A 21,379-nucleotide genomic window follows, 5' to 3' on the forward strand; every position below is an offset into this window, starting at 1 on the left:
TGAAGAAACCCTTCTTGTTACTCTTGACATCTCTTGCTAGCTGCAGCTCCAGGTGCGATTTGGCCCTCCTGATAACATTCCTACATGCCCGAGCAATATTTTTATACTCTTCCCTGGTCATATGTCATCTGCCAACTCCTTTAGCACTCTCGGATGCAACGCGTCCGGCCTCATGGACTTGTGCTTGTCCAGCTTTTCTAAATAGTCCCGAACCACTTCTTTCTCCACAGAGGGCTGGTCACCTCCTCCCCATGCTGTGCTGCCCAGTGCAGTAGTCTGGGAGCTGACCTTGTTTGTGAAGACAGAGGCAAAAAAAGCATTGAGTACATTAGCTTTTCCCACATCCTCTGTCACTAGGTTGCCTCCCTCATTCAGTAAGGGGCCCACACTTTCCTTGACTTTCTTCTTGTTGCTTACATACCTGAAGAAACCCTTCTTGTTACTCTTCACATCTCTTGCTAGCAGTCTTAGACTCCAGACTCGCCCAAGCTCTCCTACCGGACGCCCGCTTTCAGTCGCTGGCGAACATCGTCCACAGCCTTCAACACTTCCCGACTTCAACAGTAAAGACATGCCCGAGCCTTCTGGGGCACATGGCTTCATGTGTGTACGTAGCCAGGTATGCCAGACTTCAGCTTTGCCCACTTCAGGCCTGGCTGCCAACAGTATATCGGCTAGGTAGAGTCAGCTTGAGCATGGTGGTCACTGTCTCAGAAGCGGTTTTAACCTCCTTCCACTGGTGGTTGGACCCCAAGTTAGTGTGCGAAGGGGTACCATTTCACGCCCCACAACCCTCCTTGTCCCTAGTTACAGATGCGTCATCTCTGGGGTGGGGCACTGTCACGGAGTCCCTGGGCGATGCTCTGGAGCTGCTCCCCATGAAGCCAGTCAGGACTCTGGGGCCGTCGCCTTCCTGTGAGCAGCCTGTCTGCAGGACACACAGCTCACCCGGCTTCCACCTTCCTGGGTCTGACCTTGGAGCCTTCAGCCTCCTCTGCCCCTCCGTGCGCTTCCCACAGCGAGTCTGCCCAGGCGGGGTCCTGGGGAAGCCAGAGGGTCCTGCCCCCCAACTCCACAGGCAGACGTGACTCTCAGCCAGCCAGTAAAACAGAAGGTTTATTAGACGACAGGAACATGGTCTAACACAGAGCTTGTAGGTGCAGAGAACAGGACCCCTCAGCTGGGTCCATTTTGGGGGGCAATGAGCCAGACAACCCCGTCTGCCCTTCACTCCATGTCTCCAGCCAGCCCCCAACTGAAACTCCCCCCAGCCCCTCCTCCTCTGGGCTTTGTCCCTTTCCCGGGCCAGGAGGTCACCTGATTCCTTTGTTCTCCAACCCTTTAGCTCTCACCTTGCAGGGGGGAAGGGCCCAGGCCATCTGTTGCCAGGAAACAGGGTGTCGGCCATTCTCTGTGTCCAGACCCCTGCACACACCTGCCCTCTAGGGCTTTGCAACGATCATACATCCTTACCCCACTACCTAGATACTTAAGAATTGCATAGGGGAAACTGAGGCACCCCCACAATATTCAGAGGAAATGTTAAGAACAGTCACACTTCGTCACAGGCACCCACTCGGGGACCTCCGAACGCAGGGTTTATGGACCACATCCGAGCTATCTCTTCACATCAATGTGCGAGAGCTGATGGCAGTGTGCTTGGTGCGTCAGGCGTTTCGCAGGCACCTACATGGCCGTTGTGTGCCGGTCCTCACAGACAACACCACGGCCGTGTTCTACATCAGCAAGCAAGGGGGAGCCCGGTCATCCCCCCTCTGTCAGGAAGCCATTCGCCTGTGGGAGTTCTGCATAGCCCACTTGATCCATCTGGTGGTGTCGTTTTTCTGGGGGGTTCAGAACACGGTGGCGGATCGCCTCAGCAGGTCCTTCCAGTCTCACGAGTGGTCGGTTCGCCCAGATGTCATCCACTCCACCTCCCTGAGGTGGGGGTTTCCCCAGATCGACCTGTTCACCTCGCGCAACAATCGGAAGTGCCAAGTGTTCTGTTCTCTCCAGGGACGTTCCCCGGGTTCCCTATCAGACGCCTTCCTACTTCCGTGGAAAGACCTTCCCTCCGTTCCCGCTAGTCCACAGGGTCCTGCTCAAGTTACGCAGGGACAGAGCACGCCTGATTCTGGTCGCCCCGGCACGTCCCAGGCAGCACTGGTATACCACGCTCCTGGAGTTACTGGTAGACGCTCCGATCACACTCCTGCTGTGGCTGAACCTGATCTCACAAGACCATGGCCGCCTCTGTCACCCCAACCTGCAATCTCTCCACCTCACGGCGTGGATGTTGCATGGCTAACTCGGTCAGAGCTGCTCTGCTCACCCTCGGTGCAGCAGGTACCGCTAGGTAGCAGGAAACCCTCCACCCGAGCCACGTACCTGGCCAAAGGGAAACTGTTTTCCTGCTGGTGTGCTCCAAACGGCATGCCCCCGCTGCAGACTTCGGTGCCTTTCATCCCGGATTCCCTCCTGTCCTTAAAACAACAAGGTTTGGCTGTATCGTCGATCAGGATGCACCTGGCAGCCATTTGGGCTTTCCATTTGGGGCAACATGGTCACTCGGTCTTCTCCAACCCTATGGTCGGCAGATTCCTTAAGGGACTGGACTGTCTGTATCCGCAGGTGTGACAACCGGTTCCCACGTGGGACCTTAACTTGGTCCTCTCCAGGCTTATGGGGGCCCTGTTTGAGCCAATGGCCACCTGCTCGCTCCTGTACCTCTCCGGGAAGACAGCCTCCCTTGTGGCTATCACCTCTGCGAGGCGTGAGTCCGAGCTCAGAGCCCTCCTGTGGGAACCACCATATACGGTGTTGCACAAAGACCAGGTACAGCTGCGACCTCACCCTGCCTTCTTCCCGAAGGTAGCGTCAGCCTTTCACGTCAACCAGGACCTCTTCCTTCCGACCTTCGTTCTGGCACCGATCCTGGGTAAGGCTTGGGAGTCACCTGTTTGGAATCGATATGAGCAAGCGCTCGAAGAGGAACAGACGGTTACTTACCTTTGTAACTGTTGTTCTTCGAGGTGTGTTGCTCACGTCCATTGCACACCCGCCCCCCTCCCCCTGTCGGAGTAGCCGGCAAGAAGGAACTGGGGGGGTGCTGGGCCGGCTGGGGCACACATCCAGCGCCATGAAGGCGCCACGCCAGGGGGCTCCACGGCCGACCCACCGGGTGCTGCTAGGGTAAAAATTCTCCGCTGACGGGGCACGCGGCGCGCACACCGAATTGGAATGGATGTGAGCAGCACATCTGGAAGAACACCGGTTACAAGGGTGAGTAACTGCTGCAGCGGGCTCACCCCAGGCCCGGCTCCGGGCACAATTCCAGGGGCGGCCAAACCTGGAGCCGGCCCTGGCTAACCCCCAGGCTGGGAGCGGGAAGGTGACTGGCTCCCCATGCACCCAGCCTGGCCACGGGCACCGGACTCAGCCGGCGTCGCCCGGGCTGGGGACCGCGGCCCCCACCCCCCCGCCCCAGGGAAAGGGGCCTGTGGCAGCAGGGGGAGATGAGAGCCGTGGGCTCAGCTGCTGCAACGCCAGGGCAGACACAGGGCCCTCCCCCGCAGCTGGGGTTGAAGGGGGGCTGCCAGGCGGGGAGGAAAGGGCCTGGCCTGAGGGAGCTGCCACGGGCAGCCCCCCCCCACCGTGTGTGTGTGTGCGGGGGAGGAGGGGCGGGACGACGACGACACATTGGCCTAGGGCCCTGCCCGGCCCTACCCTGAGCCCTCAGCTCGGTCCCACCCTGCCCTGGGTCCTGCCCTGCCCTGAGCCCTGCCCTGCCCAGCCCTGAGCTCGGCCCCACCCTGCCCTGGGTCCTGCGCTGCCCTGAGCTTGGCCCTGCCCTGCCCTGAGCCCTGCCCAGCCCTGAGCTCGGCCCAGCCCTGGGTCTTGCCCTGCCATGCCCTGCCCTGAGCCCTGATCTCGGCCCTGCCCTGCCTTGGGTCCTGCCCTGCCGTGCCCTGGGTCCTGCCCTGCCCTGAGCCCTGATCTCGGCCCTGCCCTGCCTTGGGTCCTGCCCTGCCGTGCCCTGGGTCCTGCCCTGCCCTGAGCTGGGCCGAGCCCTGCCCAGCCCTGAGCTGGGTCCCGCCCTGCCCTGAGTCCTGCCCTGCCCTAGGCCCTGCTGTGCCTTGGGTCCTGCCCTGGCCAGAGCCCTGCCCTGGCCAGGAGCCCCCCAGGAGACTCAGACGCTCAGCTGGGTTCAGTGCAGATGCCGTGTTGCATGGCGGGTTGGGGCCCGGTTCAGCCGTCGCTCTCGGACTCGGTGCTCAGGCTCTGCAGCAGTGGCAGGGACATGGCGTGCCGGTCCGGGTCCCCGCGGCTGGGGGCGGCTGGCTGGGCGCGGTTCCTGGTGAACAGCCACTTCCCTGGGGACAGAGAGGGGGCTGGCGTTGCAGTGCCCTTGTGGGTCCCTATTGCCCTAGGGTGGGCACTAGCTGGGCACGCTCCGGCACAGAGCTAAGGGGAGCTGAGCCAGGCTGCCGAGGGGTACCGCGGAGCCCCAGGGTCACGCTGCCCTGGCTGGACCTGCAGGGGGCTCCCTGAGACTCCCAGAATCCCCCACCCATGGGCCGCCCTAAATGACCTCCCAAATTGGCAGATGTCCCCCAGACCGGGCAGGGTCAATGTTTGGGGCCTGTCTGCCCATGACCCCCCAGCCCCCAAGCCAGGAGACCCCCAGGGCTGGCCTCAGTCCAGTGCTGCCTGCCCCAGAGTGAGGGCCAAGGCTCCCCAGTGCCCACAGCCCCCACCCACACTGGCCCAGTTACCTGTCCCCAGGTGGTGGCCAAGGCTGGGGCTGGCCCTATGAACCCCACGGCCCCCCCCAAGGCCCATGGCCCCCCAGCGCCTCCCGGCCTCTGCCCACGCCAGCCCCCTTACCTCTCCTGGAGGCCCGGCGGAAGGGGCTCTGGCCCTTGGGGCTGCTGTTGGTGGGAGGCACCGGGGGCTCCAGCGACGGCAGCTTGAGCCAGGCCACCCTGGCGGGCAGCGCGGGGCCCACGGGCTTCTGGGGCCCGAGGAGGCCGTGGGGGCCGAGGCCGAACTTGAGGCAGCCGAAGGCGACGGGGCAGGGCCCCGGCAGGTGCAGGGCGTGCTGGGCCTGCCCCCGGGTGACGGCCAGCACCAGGCCGGAGCAGCAGAAGACCTCGTGCAGGAGGTAGAGGCTGCGCAGGCCCCGGAGCCAGGGCAGGTCGGGGCGCAGGGCCACCTGGCCGGGGCGCAGGGCCAGGAAGGCGACCTTCTTGTGCACATTGGCCAGCTGCAGGCGGATGTGGCAAGGGGCGCCCTCCACCAGCCGCGTCTCCTCGTAGCGCGCCTCGCCCCGCGCCCGGGCGCTGTATTCCTGCGTGCAGCACGCCAGCTCCGCCGGCTCCACCCCCCGCTCTGCCAGCTGTGGCAGCCCCCCCACCGGCACCAGGGGCCGGGCCCGCCCCAGCAGCCGAGCCGCCCGGCCCGGCCTCCTCACCAGCACGCTCAGCAGGTCGTAGGCCGCGGCGTCCTCCAGGAAGGGCACGGGCACCACGGCGGGGCCAAAGCACTCCTCCACCACCTGGCGGGACGGCACGCTTAGAGGGGCTGGGGACGGGGACCCCCCATGGGCCACCGAGCCACGCGCAGCCTGAAGGCCGTATGGCTGAACCCCCCGGCCTGGCCCGGAGCTGCCGCCGGCTCTGGGGTGGGGCAGGGGGCGGGTTGTGCAGGGACTGGCCTGGCCCGCAGCTGCGGCCAGCTCTGGGGTGGGGCGGGGGGCGGGGCGGGTTGTGCGAGGACTGGCCAGGCCTGGAGATGCGGCTGGCTCTGGGGTGGGGCGGGGGGCTGGTTGTGCAGGGACTGGCCACGCACGGAGATGCGGCTGGCTCTGGGGTGGGGCGGGGGGCTGGTTGTGCAGGGACTGGCCACGCACGGAGATGCGGCTGGCTCTGGGGTGGGGCAGGGGGCTGGTTGTGCAGAGACTGGCCATGCCCAGAGATGCGGCTGGCTCTGGGGTGGGGCAGGGGGCTGGTTGTGCAGGGACTTGCCACGCCCGGAGATGCGGCTGGCTCTGGGGCAGGGCGGGGGGCTGGTTGTGCAGGGACTGGCCAGGCCCAGAGATGCGGCCGGCTCTGGGGCGGGGCAGGGGGCTGGTTGTGCAGGGACTGGCCCAGCCCGCAGCTGCAGCCGACTTTGGGGCGGGGCGGGGGGCGGTTCGTGCAGGGACTGGCCCGGTCCGGAGATGCGGCCGGCTCTGGGGCGGGGTGGGGGGCGGGGCGGGTCGTGTGGGGACTGGCCCGGCCCGGAGATGCGGCTGGCTCTAGGGTGGGGCGGGGCGGGGGGCGGGTCGTGCGGGGACTGGCCCGGCCCGGAGACACGGCTGGCTCTGGGGTGGGGCGGGGCGGGTGGCGGGTCGTGCGGCGACTGGCCGGGCCCGGAGATGTGGCTGGCTCTGGGGTGGGGCGGGGCGGGTGGCGGGTCGTGCGGCGACTGGCCCGGCCCGGAGATGCGGCTGGCTCTGGGGCGGAGCGGGTCGTGCGGGGACTGGCCTGGCCCGGAGATGCGGCTGGCTCTGGGGTGGGGTGGGGTGGGGTGGGGTGGGTGGCGGGTCGTGCGGCGACTGGCCCGGCCCGGAGATGCGGCTGGTTCTGGGGCGGGGCAGGTCGTGCGGGGACTGGCCCTGCCCGGAGCTGTGGCTGGCTCTGGGGTGGGGCGGGGGGCGGGTCGTGCGGGGACTGGCCCGGCCCGGAGCTGTGGCCAGCTCTGGGGTGTGGCGGGGTGGGGGGCGGGTTGTGCGGGGACTGGCCCGGCCTGGAGATGCGGCCGGCTCTGGGGTGGGGCGGGGGGGCGGGTTGTGCGGGGACTGGCCCGGCCCGGAGATGCGGCCGGCTCTGGGGCGGGGCGGGGCGGGTGGCGGGTCGTGCGGGGACTGGCCCAGCCCGGAGCTGTGGCTGGCTCTGGGGTGGGGCGGGGGGCGGGTCGTGCGGGGACTGGCCCGGCCTGGAGATGCGGCCGGCTCTGGGGCGGGGCGGGGCGGGTGGCGGGTCGTGCGGGGACTGGCCCAGCCCGGAGCTGTGGCTGGCTCTGGGGTGGGGCGGGGGGCGGGTCGTGCGGGGACTGGCCCGGCCTGGAGATGCGGCCGGCTCTGGGGCGGGGCGGGGTGGGGGGTGGGTCGTGCGGCGACTGGCCCGGCCCAGAGATGCGGCCGGCTCTGGGGCGGGGCGTGGTGGGGACGGGTCGTGTGGGGACTGGCCCGGCCCGGAGATGCGGCCGGCTCTGGGGTGGGGTGGGGGGCGGGTCGTGCAGGGACTGGCCCGGCCTGGAGATGCGGCCGGCTCTGGGGCCTACCCCCAGCACTGGAGGGGTGCTGTGGTCGCAGCACATCTCGGGCTCCCTTCCCAGCCCTGACTAGCCCTGGCCTGGGCTGCCCCCGGGGTGGACATGGGGCAGGGCATGTGACCCCCTGCAGGAACCCCCCGGAACCCCACGCCCCACACCGGCCCTGCTCCCACCTTGTCTTTGATCAGTGCCCAGTTGGTATCGGCCTCTCCGATGTCCAGCGCCGAGGCCCCACCGTCCGCCATGTTCAGGGGCCGGCGTGGGGGCTGCACTGGCCCTGCCCGGAGAGCCCAGGCCTGGGGCCCCAGCTGGGCATGGGGCCCGGCTGTGAGGTCACAAAGCCACTGGCTCCATCAGCCCCCTCCCCTGGCCAGTCCCACCCTCCTGCCTCACGGCCACAGCCCAGGGCTCGCCCAGGACCAGCGCCCCCGGCCCTGGGGTGCCCCCTGGGGGGACGTGGCTGCGCCCCGGCCCTGGGGTGCCCCCTGGGGGGACGTGGCTGGTGCCCCTGGCAGGGGGTGTGTCAGACCCTGTTAGTCACCCCCCTGGGCCTGCTCGGTGCCTGGCTGGGGGACCTGGCGGTGGGGACCGTTGTGCAGTGGGTACGGCACTGGGGTAGTGGGTGGGGCTGCAGCCAGTCTCCCGGCCCCCGTCGGTGCAGGCCTGTCAGCACAGGGTCTGCATTCCCCCGGGGGGCGCCGGCGAACGGAGCGGGGCGGGCAGGGTCACCGCGTCACCGCCCCACGGCTTGGGGGCTGCAGCCGGCGCCAGGCCCTGAGCCCAGACCTTGGCCTGGAGCTCTGCCCCATCCCATGGCACTGCTGCAGGGGTGGGGCACAGCAGGTGGGGGGCAGAAAGGGAGGGGGGCAGCGGCGGGCGAGGGGGTCCCTGTATAACCAGCCCCCCCGCCCCACCCCAGAGGTGGCTGCCCTGTCCCAGCGGCGGGCGAGGGGGTCCCTGTATAACCAGCCCCCCCGCCCCACCCCAGAGGTGGCTGCCCTGTCCCAGCGGCGGGCGAGGGGGTCCCTGTATAACCAGCCCCCCCGCCCCACCCCAGAGGTGGCTGCCCTGTCCCAGCGGCGGGCGAGGGGGTCCCTGTATAACCAGCCCCCCCGCCCCACCCCAGAGGTGGCTGCCCTGTCCCAGCGGCGGGCGAGGGGGTCCCTGTATAACCAGCCCCCCCGCCCCACCCCAGAGGTGGCTGCCCTGTCCCAGCGGCGGGCGAGGGGGTCCCTGTATAACCAGCCCCCCCGCCCCACCCCAGAGGTGGCTGCCCTGTCCCAGCGGCGGGCGAGGGGGTCCCTGTATAACCAGCCCCCCCGCCCCACCCCAGAGGTGGCTGCGTCCCAGCGCTTTAAGGCCCATTTCCAGCAGGTGAAGGGGGTTGCTGGTGCTGGTGTGGGGGCTCCCAGGCTGCCCCCACAGGCTGGCGCTGGGTGCAGAGGACACAAGCAGGGGCGCTGCCCGCAGGGGGCCGGTGTGGGGCTGGCGGAGGGGCCTGGGGCGCAGCAGGGGGCAGGCCCAGGCCTCCGGGTCTGGGGGCAGTACCTGGAACCTGGCAGGAGGGAAGAGTCGGTGCCTGGTCAGCAGCCCCCCTGCCCTCGGGGCCCCTGCGTGGGGCAATGCCAGGTGTGACCGGGGCTTGGGCTCCCCCTGGCCTGGGGCGGTGATGGGACAGCGGGGGGGGGGGGGCACTCAGAGCCAGGGCCCAGCTCCCCCCCGGGGTCCTGGGGCTCCTCATCCCACCCCTCCCCATTCCGGGGTCCCCCCCAGCAGCCTGTCCAGGCCATGGTGGCGGAGGGGGCTGGGCAGGCGGTGGCCACCCTGGGCTCCCACCAACCTTTGGGTGGCTCCTGGCCCCTGCCAGGTGGGCCCCCCACCCTGTGTCCCCGCAGCAGCATCGGGCAGGGAGGGACCCTGCTCCCAGGGGCCTGGCCCCAGACCCTGCAGGCCACTCCCCGTGCTGCCCCCGGCCGTGGGGCCCGTCCAGGGGGGCACAGCTGGGCCGACATGGGGACAGCGCAGGGGCCAGGTCAGGGATGTGACCTGGCCGGCGGGAGAGAGCTTGGCTCCCCCAGCACCAGGGGCCTCTAGCCGGCTCCCACCCCCCTGCGAACGGCCACCTGGGGCTGGGCCCCCATTCCGGCTGGTTCCTGCCCCGTCACCCTCGGGCGCCAGCCGAACCCACCGGCCCCGTGACGCGTCTGTCTCTGTGCTCTGCCCTGACTCGAGCCCAGGCCCCCCGCGTGGGGCTGGCGCGAGCCGGGGGCAATCGGGGCTGATGGGCCTGTTGTGTGGAGAGGGGGGATTCGGGGTCCATGAGCCCATTGCATGGGGGGGGCGGGGAGTGCCCAGCGGGCTGAGGGAGGGGAGGCTTGGGGGGCTCTGGCCCCCCACCCAGGGTGCAGCCCCCCCACCCCACAACGCCCTCTGGCCCCACGGGGCAGAAGCTGAGAATAACCCAGGTTCCGTACGGACCCCCAGCCAGGGGGCTGGTACCAGGGGAGCTGCCCCACAGCTGCCTCGGCCCCCTCATTCCCGTGCCAACATGCCAGAGCAACGTGGGGGGTATTTATTATCGTTATGCAAATATATGCAAATTAAGTGCAGCCCACAGCCTCCTGAGACATTGTAACAGCACCAGGTACAGCCCCCAATTGAGCAGGACCCAGGCAAGGAGGGGAGAGGAAGGGGGCGAAACGGCCCCAGCCCCCGGCCTGGCTTCAGCGGCTGCTTCCAGTCACTGACACTGCCAAAATAACAACCCCCCAGCCCCCCCACTCCCGACCTGCAGCCCCCCGGGCTCCCCCCGGCTCCCCCATAGAATCATAGAATCATAGAATATCAGGGTTGGAAGGGACCCCAGAAGGTCATCTAGTCCAACCCCCTGCTCAAAGCAGGACCAATTCCCAGTTAAATCATCCCAGCCAGGGCTTTGTCAAGCCTGACCTTAAAAACCTCTAAGGAAGGAGATTCAACCCCTCCCTAGGTAACGCATTCCAGTGCTTCACCACCCTCTTAGTGAAAAAGTTTTTCCTAACATCCAACCTAAACCTCCCCCACTGCAACTTGAGACCATTACTCCTCGTTCTGTCATCTGCTACCATTGAGAACAGTCTAGAGCCATCCTCTCTGGAACCCCCTTTCAGGTAGTTGAAAGCAGCTATCAAATCCCCCCTCATTCTTCTCTTCTGCAGGCTAAACAATCCCAGCTCCCTCAGCCTCTCCTCATAACTCATGTGTTCCAGTCCCCTAATCATTTTTGTTGCCCTCCGCTGGACGTTTTCCAATTTTTCCACATCCTTCTTGTAGTGTGGGGCCCAAAACTGGACACAGTACTCCAGATGAGGCCTCACCAATGTCGAATAGAGGGGAATGATCACGTCCCTCGATCTGCTCGCTATGCCCCTACTTATACATCCCAAAATGCCATTGGCCTTCTTGGCAACAAGGGCACACTGCTGACTCATATCCAGCTTCTCGTCCACTGTCACCCCTAGGTCCTTTTCCACAGAACTGCTGCCTAGCCATTCGGTCCCTAGTCTGTAGCTGTGCATTGGGTTCTTCCGTCCTAAGTGCAGGACCCTGCACTTATCCTTATTGAACCTCATCAGATTTCTTTTGGCCCAATCCTCCAATTTGTCTAGGTCCTTCTGTATCCTATCCCTCCCCTCCAGCGTATCTACCACTCCTCCCAGTTTAGTATCATCCGCAAATTTGCTGAGAGTGCAATCCACACCATCCTCCAGATCATTTATGAAGATATTGAACAAAACCGGCCCCAGGACCGACCCTTGGGGCACTCCACTTGACACCGGCTGCCAACTAGACATGGAGCCATTGATCACTACCCGTTGAGCCCGACAATTTAGCCAGCTTTCTACCCACCTTAGAGTGCATTCATCCAGCCCATACTTCCTTAACTTGCTGACAGGAATACTGTGGGAGACCGTGTCAAAAGCTTTGCTAAAGTCAAGAAACAATACATCCACTGCTTTCCCTTCATCCACAGAACCAGTAATCTCATCATAAAAGGCGATTAGATTAGTCAGGCATGACCTTCCCTTGGTGAATCCATGCTGGCTGTTCCTGATCACTTTCCTCTCATGCAAGTGCTTCAGGATTGATTCTTTGAGGACCTGCTCCATGATTTTTCCAGGGACTGAGGTGAGGCTGACTGGCCTGTAGTTCCCAGGATCTTCCTTCTTCCCTTTTTTAAAGATGGGCACTACATTAGCCTTTTTCCAGTCATCCGGGACTTCCCCGGTTCGCCACGAGTTTTCAAAGACAATGGCCAATGGCTCTGCAATCACAGCCGCCAATTCCTTCAGCACTCTCGGATGCAACTCGTCCGGCCCCATGGACTTGTGCACGTCCAGCTTTTCTAAATAGTCCCTAACCGCCTCTATCTCCACAGAGGGCTGGCCATCTCTTCCGCATTTTGTGATGCCCAGCGCAGCAGTCTGGGAGCTGACCTTGTTAGTGAAAACAGAGGCGAAAAAGCATTGAGTACATTAGCTTTTTCCACATCCTCTGTCACTAGGTTGCCTCCCTCATTCAGTAAGGGGCCTACACATTCCTTGGCTTTCTTCTTGTTGCCAACATACCTGAAGAAACCCTTCTTGTTACTCTTGACATCTCTGGCTAGCTGCAGCTCCAGGTGCGATTTGGCCCTCCTGATTTCATTCCTACATGCCCGAGCAATATTTTTATACTCTTCCCTGGTCATATGTCCAACCTTCACTTCTTGTAAGCTTCTTTTTTATGTTTAAGATCCGCAAGGATTTCACCATTAAGCCAAGCTGGTCGCCTGCCATATTTACTATTCTTTCGACTCATCGGGATGGTTTGTCCCTGTAACCTCAACAGGGATTCCTTGAAATACAGCCAGCGCCCCCACTCCCGACCCGCAGCCCCCTGGGCTCCCCCCGGCTCCTCCGGTGCCCCTCACTCCCGACCCGCAGCCCCCCGGGCTCCCCCCAGCCCCCCAGCGCCCCTCACTCCCGACCCGCAGCCCCCTGGGCTCCCCGCAGCCCCCCAGTGCCCCTCACTCCCGACCCGCAGCCCCCTGGGCTCCCCCCAGCGCCCCTCACTCCCAACCCGCAGCACCCTGGGCTCCCCCCAGCACCCCCCCACTCCCGACCCGCAGCCCCCCGGGCTCCCCCCAGCCCCCCCGGCGCCCCTCACTCCTGACCCGCAGCCCCCTGGGCTCCCCCCAGCGCCCCTCACTCCCGACCCGCAGGCCCCTGGGCTCCCCCCAGCACCCCCCCACTCCCGACCCGCAGCCCCCAGGCTCCCCCCAGCCCCCCCGGTGCCCCTCACTCCTGACCCGCAGCCCCCTGGGCTCCCCCCGGCCCCCCCACTCCCGACCCGCAGCCCCCTGGGCTCCCCCCAGCCCCTCGGCGCCCCTCACTCCCGACCCGCAGCCCCCTGGGCTCCCCCCGGCCCTGCCAGTGCCCCTCCCCTCATTTTGCTTAGGGGAGCAGTCTCTGCCTCATCGCCCCATCTGTGCCGAGGACCCCCTGCCCTGTGGTGCAGCCCTCCTCCCCAGTCCATGGCAGCTTGTGCCAGCCAGCAGCTGCTGCAGGTCCTGTCCCTGCTCGGCCTCGTCTCCGGCCCATGGGGCTGTTCTCCGTGGGTGGCTCTGCCTGCAAAGGCAATGGAGGTGGGGGGCCCCTGCGGCCCCCACCCAGAATAATCTCCCCCCAGCAGCACAGCTGCCCCCTGGCTGGAACCGGCTCCTGATGCTGCCAGGGGCCCCCACAGATAACCCAGCCCGGTGCTGCCCCTCCCTTGTGACCCCCAGCCCGGTGCTGCCCCCGCCCCCCAGCCCCTGTGGGGGTGGCCCTGCTCCCTTCACCTTCACAGCGGCGTCTCCTTTCGGGGGTCGCTGCAGCAGGTGGCCCCTCGAAGCGCAGCTTGACGGCTCGCTGGAGGCGCAGCTGGGGGTCCGGCGTGGCGAGGGAGGTGAGAGGGAGGGGCCGCGTCGGCCCCTGCCTGGCCAGGGCAGGAGGCCGTTGGGCTTGATGTCCCACTCGGGGGATGGCTCCTCCCGCCCTGGGCGGGCTGCCTGCGGCTGGGGGTTCCTGGGGGCCGGGGCTGGGGGGCCGGGCCTGCGGCTGGGGGCTCTTGGGGCTGGGGGTTCCTGGGGGCCAGGGCCGGGGGGCCAGGGCCGGGGCTGGGGGGCTGGGGCTGGGGGTTCCTGGGGGCTGGGGGTTCCTGGGGGCCGGGCCTGCGGCTGGGGGCTCCTGGGGGCTGGGGCCAGGGCTGGGGGGCTGGGGCTGGGGGTTCCTGGGGGCCGGGGGGCCGCGCCTGCAGCTGCTGGGTGAAGGTCGGGCAGCCGGCCGGCACCGTCTGTGCCGTGGCCAGCGAGTGGCAGGTGGAGACACGGGAGCCGTGCAGGGAGGCGTCGGGCAGCTGGCCACGCTGGGTCACAGACTCTGGCAAGGCCGAGCCGGGACCCTGGCTGGGGGCGGGGGCCGCCGGGGGGCTGCTGCCGGAGCTGCCGGAGGAGCGGCTGGAGGCGCCCAGCGGGGAGCTCTGCAGCAGGTGCAGGATGGCGGCGTGGCCCGGGCGGGCGGCCACGGGGCTGGGCGTGCGCCCGTCCCGGTCGGTGTGGGTGGGGTCGGCGCCCTTCTCCAGCGGCGCCCACGCCACCTCGCGACGGCCCTCCTGGGCGGCGATGCCCAGCGCCGTGGCGCCCTGGATGCAGGCCTGGTCCACGTGGGCCCCACACTCCAGCAGGAAGGCCACGGTGCCGGCGTGGCCCTGCCAGGCGGCCGAGTGCAGGGCTGAGCGCCGCTCCGTGTCCGGCGCATTGACGTCGGCGCCGTGGTGCACCAGAGCCCGCGCCGCCTCCAGCCGCCCCTCCAGCAGGAGACGTGCAGCACCGTGCACCCGGGCACCCCGCGCCTCCAGGTCACTGCCGCTTGCCAGGAGCAGCTCCAGCAGGTAGGCCAGGGGCCGCCCCTTGGCATCCAGCAGGTTGGGGGCGGCCCTGTGGCGCAGCAGCAGCTGAGCTGTGGCACGGTGCCCCCCCAGTGCAGCCGCGCCCAGCGCTGTGCCCCCATCATGGCCCCAGTGATCCACGGGTGAGCCGCTCTCCAGCACCAGCCGCACGCACTCGCCGCAGCCCCCCTGGGCTGCCAGGAGGAGGGGGGTGCGGCCGTCCCGGTCCTACTGGGCCAGGCGGGCGCCATGCTTGGCCAGTGCCCCACAGGCCCCCGCGTGCCCCTCGCTGGCGGCCAGGTGTAGCGGGCTCCAGCCCATGGCGTCCTGGTGGTTCTCGTCCAACCCGCGCTCCAGCAGGGCCCGCACCACGTCCTCATTGTCCTGGGCAGCCGCCAGGCTCAGAGCTGTCCGGCCCTCGCCGTCCTCGGCACCCGTGGCCGCGCCCCACAGCAGCAGGGTCTGCACCACGGCGCCGTGCCCCATGGCAGCGGCCGCCAGCAGTGGGCTGCGCCCCACGGTGTCCACCGGCTCCATGTCGGCCCCGTGCTCCAGCAGCAGGCTCACCATCTCGAGGTGGCCGCGGCTGGCCGGCACGCACAGGGCCGCCAGGAACAGGGCCGAGCGCCCGTCCACATCGGCGTGGTTGATGTCGGTGCCGTAACGGAGCAGCTGCTCCGCAATCTCACGGCGCCCCATGCAGGCGGCAGCGATCAGGGCCGTGCGCCCCTTGGTGTCGGCCCGGTTCACCTGGGCACCGTGCGCCAGCAGCATCCGCCCGATGTCCTCGTGGCTCCCCCAGGCGGCTGCCCGCAGCGCCGTGCGGTCCTCCGTGTCCTGGCTGTCCACGTCCGTGCCCGCCACGGTCTCGGCGTGCCCACCCCAGGCAGCCGAGCGCAGCGCTGTCCAGCCCTTCCGGTCAGCGTGGTTGACATTGGCGCCATGGGCTAGCAGGCAGTGCAGGACCTTAGCGTGGCCCTGGTGTGCGGCCAGTGTCAGCGGGGTCTGCCCGTGCCAGTCAGGGGCCTCCACCTGTGGGCAGCACTGGCCAGCCGGGTGCACCCGTTGGCATCCCGCTGGCTGGCACTGGCCCCGTTCTCCAGCAGCATGCGGACCGAGTCCTCCCGCTCCAGCGCCTGGTGCAGCAGGGCCCCCACGCCGGCCTCCCGCTCGCCCAGGCCTGCCCCCGCCAGCACCAGCAGCTGCAGCACCTCCGTCTCAGGGGCAGTGTCGGCAGGTCAGCCTGCAGGCAGTGGGCCACGGGCACGTCCTGCCACACCACCCAGAGCGCCAGCTGGCAGGGCGGCAGGTGCAGGCCGGCGCCCAGCAGGTGGGGGGCCAGGCCGTGCACCTCGTGGGGGCGCGGCCGGCGGCGCTGATGGCCAGCAGGCCGTGGCCCTCGGCCGCGCTGCACAGGGAGCGCTGGGTGCAGAACTTCACGTCCAGCAGCCACTCGGCGAAGCTGGCGTGGAAGAGGATCCGGGTGCCGCCTGGGCCGTCCAGCAGCAGCGTGGCCAGGCTGTCTGTCGAGCTGGCACTGGAGCTCCTCCCAGCTGGGTCTGGGGCCGGCCTGGCGCGCCCAGAGGGTGGCGTGGAGCTGGTGGGGGTGCAGCGGGCGGGGCGCAGCCAGCAGCATGTTGAGCAGCGGCCGCAGGCGGGCGAAGAGCTTGGCAGTGACGAGGCGCTGGCAGAGCCACAGGTAGAGGCTGTTGAGCCTGCCGGGGATGTGGCGGGTCTCCCGCAGCGCCACCGACCCTTCAGCCACCCCGTCCAGCACCCGCTCCAGGTACAGGATGCAGCCATTGCTCTTGATGTGAGCAATCTAGTTGAGCATCGCGGCCATCTCGTGGGTCTGCTCCAGCCGGCCCAGGACGTATCGCTGCCGGCCCCACACCGCCGGCGCCCCCCGCAGGTCGTCCAGGCCGATCCGCCGGAACCCTGGGGGCAGGCGGGGGGGGGGGTCAGCCGGGGGGTGCCACAGGCCTCCCCCGCCGCGTGCAACCAGCCTCCCCCTGTGTGCAACCGCCACCCCCCAGCGTGCTGCCGGCCCCCATCTGAATCCAGCCCCCACCCCCATCCCAGCCGGGCCAAGCAGACGAGCAGCAGCCAGGGGGGCAGCAGCCGGGCGTGGGTGGCGCTGCGCCCCCCCGGCTGTCACGCGCTGGCCCCCCAGGGTGCTGCCCGTGTCCACCAGCAGCAGCCGCCTCTGGGGAGACCCAGGGGTCAGAGGGGAGACCAGACCCCCAGGGCGACAGGAGGGGTTACAGGGGCAGCCCCCCGAGATGTGGTTGGGGAGAGTCTCTGCCCCCCCAAGATGATGTGAACTCCCCTACAGCTCCCCCCCATCCTCACTGGGCCTCACTGGCCCTCTTCAGCTCAGGGATGGGGGCCCATCTCCCCCCACCACCCAGGGGCTCAGCCCAGCCCAGCCCCACAGGCAGATCTGCAGAGAGGGTACCACGTGGTCTCGGGTGTACTAAGGGGACAGGTGTGCCATGGGGTTTGGGAGTATCAGGGTGCTGGGGGGCTCATGGGGCAGTCTGGGGGCGCTGGGGGCACAGGGCACAGTCTGGGGGGTGCTGGGGGCTCAGTCTGGGGGTACAGGGTGCAGTCTGGGGGTGCTGGGGACACAGGGCGCAGTCTGGGGGTGCTGGGGACACAGGGCGCAGGCTGGGGGCGCTGGGGGTGCAGGGCACAGTCTGGAGGTGCTGGGGGCACAGTCTGAGGGCGCTGGGGGCGCAGGGCACAGTCTGGGGGTGCTGGGGGTACAGGGCGCAGTCTGGGGGTGCTGGGGACACAGGGCGCAGTCTGGGAGTGCTGGAGGCGCAGTCTGAGGGCGCTGGGGGTACAGGGCGCAGTCTGGGGGTACAGGGCACAGTCAGGGGGCGCTGGGGGTGCAGGGCACAGTCTGGGGGCGCTGGGGGCGCAGGGCGCAGTCTGGGGCGCTGGGGGCTCAGGGCGCAGTCTGGGGGCTACTGGGAGTGCAGGGCACAGTCTGGGGGTGCAGGGCGCAGTCTGGGGGCGCTGGGGGTGCAGGGCACAGTCTGGGGGCGCTGGGTGCACAGGGCACAGTTGGGGGGCGCTGGGGGTGCAGGGCACAGTCTGGGGGTGCTGGGGGCGCAGGGCGCAGTCTGGGGCGCTGGGGGCTCAGGGCGCAGTCTGGGGGCTACTGGGAGTGCAGGGCACAGTCTGGGGGTACAGGGCACAGTCTGGGGGTGCTGGGGGCACAGGGCGCAGTCTGGGGGCGCTGGGGGTGCAGGGCGCAGCCTGGGGGCGCTGCTCCGACGTGGGCCACAGCAGCTCCATGCACAGCGCCGTCTTACCGCTGCCGGCCCCCCGTGAGCAGCAGCCCCCCGGCCTGTCCCACGCCAGCCCCCGTGCCAGCCGCTGCAGCGCCCACTCCCGGCAGTGGAAGGGTTTGCCCCGCAGCAGGCTCTCCCCCCGCGCCATGCTGCCCCACGCCGGGCCCAGATCCGGGCAGCCGCGCCCTGGCCACCGTGTTCCGCGGGGGCAGCACGGCCGGGCTCGGGCAGACCTGTGGGGGGACAGGAGGCTTCACCCAGCGATGCCACGACTGCCCAAGTGTGCCCCTGCCATGGCCCCACGCCCACCCTGCCATGGCCCCATGCCCACCCCCCATGCCCGTCCCCTGCCCTACCATGGTGCCATCTGCCCTGCCACTGCCCCACGCCCACCCCCTACCCCGCCACGGTGTCATCTGCCCTGCCACGGCCCCACGCCCACGTCCCACACCCCCCACGCCCATCCCCTGCCCTGCCACGGTGCCGCCTGCCCTGCCCTGGCCCCACCCCCACGCCCATTCCCTGCCCCACCGCGGTGCCATAGAATCATAGAATATCAGGGTTGGAAGGGACCCCAGAAGGTCATCTAGTCCAACCCCCTGCTCAAAGCAGGACCGATCCCCAACTAAATCATCCCAGCCAGGGCTTTGTCAAGCCTGACCTTAAAAACCTCTAAGGAAGGAGATTCAACCCCTCCCTAGGTAACGCATTCCAGTGCTTCACCACCCTCCTAGTGAAAAAGTTTTTCCTAACATCCAACCTAAACCTCCCCCACTGCAACTTGAGACCATTACTCCTCATTCTGTCATCTGCTACCATTGAGAACAGTCTAGAGCCATCCTCTCTGGAACCCCCTTTCAGGTAGTTGAAAGCAGCTATCAAATCCCCCCTCATTCTTCTCTTCTGCAGGCTAAACAATCCCAGCTCCCTCAGCCTCTCCTCATAACTCATGTGTTCCAGTCCCCTAATCATTTTTGTTGCCCTTCGCTGGACTCTCTCCAATTTATCCACATCCTTCTTGAAGTGTGGGGCCCAAAACTGGACACAGTACTCCAGATGAGGCCTCACCAATGTCGAATAGAGGGGAACGATCACGTCCCTCGATCTGCTCGCTATGCCCCTACTTATACATCCCAAAATGCCATTGGCCTTCTTGGCAACAAGGGCACACTGCTGACTCATATCCAGCTTCTCGTCCACTGTCACCCCTAGGTCCTTTTCCGCAGAACTGCTGCCGAGCCATTCGGTCCCTAGTCTGTAGCTGTGCATTGGGTTCTTCCGTCCTAAGTGCAGGACCCTGCACTTATCCTTATTGAACCTCATCAGATTTCTTTTGGCCCAATCCTCCAATTTGTCTAGGTCCCTCTGTATCCTATCCCTCCCCTCCAGCGTATCTACCACTCCTCCCAGTTTAGTGTCCTCTGCAAACTTGCTCAGGGTGCAATCCACACCATCCTCCAGATCATTAATGACAGGTTTCAGAGTAACAGCCGTGTTAGTCTGTATTCGCAAAAAGAAAAGGAGTACTTGTGGCACCTTAGAGACTAACCAATTTATTAGAGCATAAGCTTTCGTGAGCTACAGCTCACTTCCTCAGATGCATATCGTGGAAACTGCAGCAGGCTTTATATATACACAGAGAATATGAAACAATACCTATTCCCACCCCACTGTCCTGCTGGTAATAGCTTATCTAAAGTGATTTCCAGCACAAATCCAGGTTTTCTCACCCTCCACCCCCCCACACAAATTCACTCTCCTGCTGGTGATAGCCCATCCAAAGTGACAACTCTTTACACAATGTGCATGACAATCAAGCTGGGCTATTTCCTGCATAAATCCAGGTTCTCACATCCCCCCCACCCCCATACACACACAAACTCACTCTCCTGCTGGTAATAGCTCATCCAAACTGACCACTCTTCAAGTTTAAATCCAAGTTAAACCAGAACATCTGGGGGGGGGGGTAGGAAAAAACAAGAGGAAACAGGCTACCTTGCATAATGACTTAGCCACTCCAAGTCTCTATTTAAGCCTAAATTAATAGTATCCAATTTGCAAATGAATTCCAATTCAGCAGTTTCTCGCTGGAGTCTGGATTTGAAGTTTTTTTGTTTTAAGATAGCGACCTTCATGTCTGTGATCGCGTGACCAGAGAGATTGAAGCGTTCTCCGACTGGTTTATGAATGTTATAATTCTTGACATCTGATTTGTGTCCATTTATTCTTTTACGTAGAGACTGTCCAGTATGACCAATGTACATGGCAGAGGGGCATTGCTGGCACATGATGGCATATATCACATTGGTGGATGTGCAGGTGAACGAGCCTCTGATACTTTGTGACTTTGTCCTTACCCATAACTACTTCACATTTGGGGACAATGTATACCTGGATTTGTGCTGGAAATCACTTTAGATAAGCTATTACCAGCAGGACAGTGGGGTGGGAATAGGTATTGTTTCATATTCTCTGTGTATATATAAAGCCTGCTGCAGTTTCCACGATATGCATCTGAGGAAGTGAGCTGTAGCTCACGAAAGCTCATGCTCTAATAAATTGGTTAGTCTCTAAGGTGCCACAAGTACTCCTTTTCTTTTTGCAGATCATTAATGAAGATATGGAACAAAACCGGCCCCAGGACCGACCCTTGGGGCACTCCACTTGACACCGGCTGCCAACTAGACATGGAGCCATTGATCACTACCCGTTGAGCCCGACAATCTAGCCAGCTTTCTACCCACCTTATAGTGCATTCATCCAGCCCATACTTCCTTAACTTGCTGACAAGAATACTGTGGGAGACCGTGTCAAAAGCTTTGCTAAAGTCAAGGAATAACATGTCCACTGCTTTCCCCTCATCCACAGAGCCAGTTACCTCATCATAGAAGGCAATTAGATTAGTCAGGCATGACCTTCCCTTGGTGAATCCATGCTGACTGTTCCCGATCACTTACCTCTCCTCTAAGTGCTTCAGAATTGATTCTTTGAGGACCTGCTCCATGATTTTTCTGGGGACTGAAGTGAGGCTGACTGGCCTGTAGTTCCCCAGGTTCTCTTCTTTCTCCACAGAGGGCTGGTCACCTCCTCCCCATGCTGTGTTGCCCAGCGCAGCAGTCTGGGAGCTGACCTTTTTCGTGAAGACAGAGGCAAAAAAAGCATTGAGTACATTAGCTTTTTCCACATCCTCTGTCACTAGGTTGCCTCCCTCATTCAGTAAGGGGCCCACGCTTCCCTTGGCTTTCTTCTTGTTGCCAACATACCTGAAGAAACCCTTCTTGTTACTCTTAACATCTCTTGCTAGCTGCAGCTCCAGGTGCGATTTGGCCCTCCTGATTTCATTCCTACATGCCCGAGCAATATTTTTATACTCTTCCCTGGTCATTTGTCCAACCTTCCACTTCTTGTAAGCTTCTTTTTTATGCTTAAGATCCGCTAGGATTTCACCGTTAAGCCAAGCTGGTCGCCTGCCATATTTACTATTCTTTCGACTCATCAAAAAGACCCCATCTGCCCTGCCACGGCCCCACGCCCACCCCCACCCCCTACCCCGCCATGGTGCCATCTACCCTGCGATGGCCCCATGCCCACCTCCCACACCCACCACGCCCACCCCCTGCCCTGCCACGGTGCTGCCTGCTCTGCCACGGCCCCATGCCCACCCCACACACTGCCGCCTGCCCTGCCCTCCCCTTCTTTTCTACGCTGAGAAATCCCAGTCTGATTAATCTCTCCTCATACGGAAGCTTTTCCAGACCCCTCATTGTTTCTGTTGCCCTTTTCTGAACCTTTTCCAATATATCATTCTTGAG

The 21,379-nt window shown here is 65.2% G+C and overlaps 1 protein-coding gene and 1 pseudogene across 2 annotated transcripts; both read right to left on the reverse strand.

The window, feature by feature from the left end:
* Positions 1-4,248: 4,248 nt before the first annotated feature.
* Positions 4,249-7,562, reverse strand: LOC311514385 (uncharacterized protein C11orf42; the record flags this gene model as incomplete). The annotated part of the gene is made up of 3 exons (XM_084616944.1): positions 4,249-4,373; positions 4,864-5,739; positions 7,388-7,562. The coding sequence occupies 3 exons, from the start codon at positions 7,560-7,562 to the stop codon at positions 4,249-4,251; spliced, it is 1,176 nt and encodes a 391-aa protein (XP_084473070.1).
* A 421-nt stretch (positions 7,563-7,983) lies between these two features.
* Positions 7,984-17,715, reverse strand: LOC311514386 (annotated as a pseudogene). The gene is made up of 7 exons: positions 17,589-17,715; positions 16,962-17,104; positions 16,363-16,471; positions 16,139-16,203; positions 13,630-16,087; positions 13,178-13,259; positions 7,984-8,138 (listed from the first exon to the last, which is right to left on the reverse strand). The product of its transcript is annotated as an uncharacterized misc_RNA (transcript).
* Positions 17,716-21,379: the final 3,664 nt, after the last annotated feature.

This window comes from Lepidochelys olivacea (assembly GCF_965140295.1).
Source record: "Lepidochelys olivacea isolate rLepOli2 genome assembly, chromosome: 1".
NCBI lineage: Eukaryota > Metazoa > Chordata > Testudines > Cheloniidae > Lepidochelys > Lepidochelys olivacea.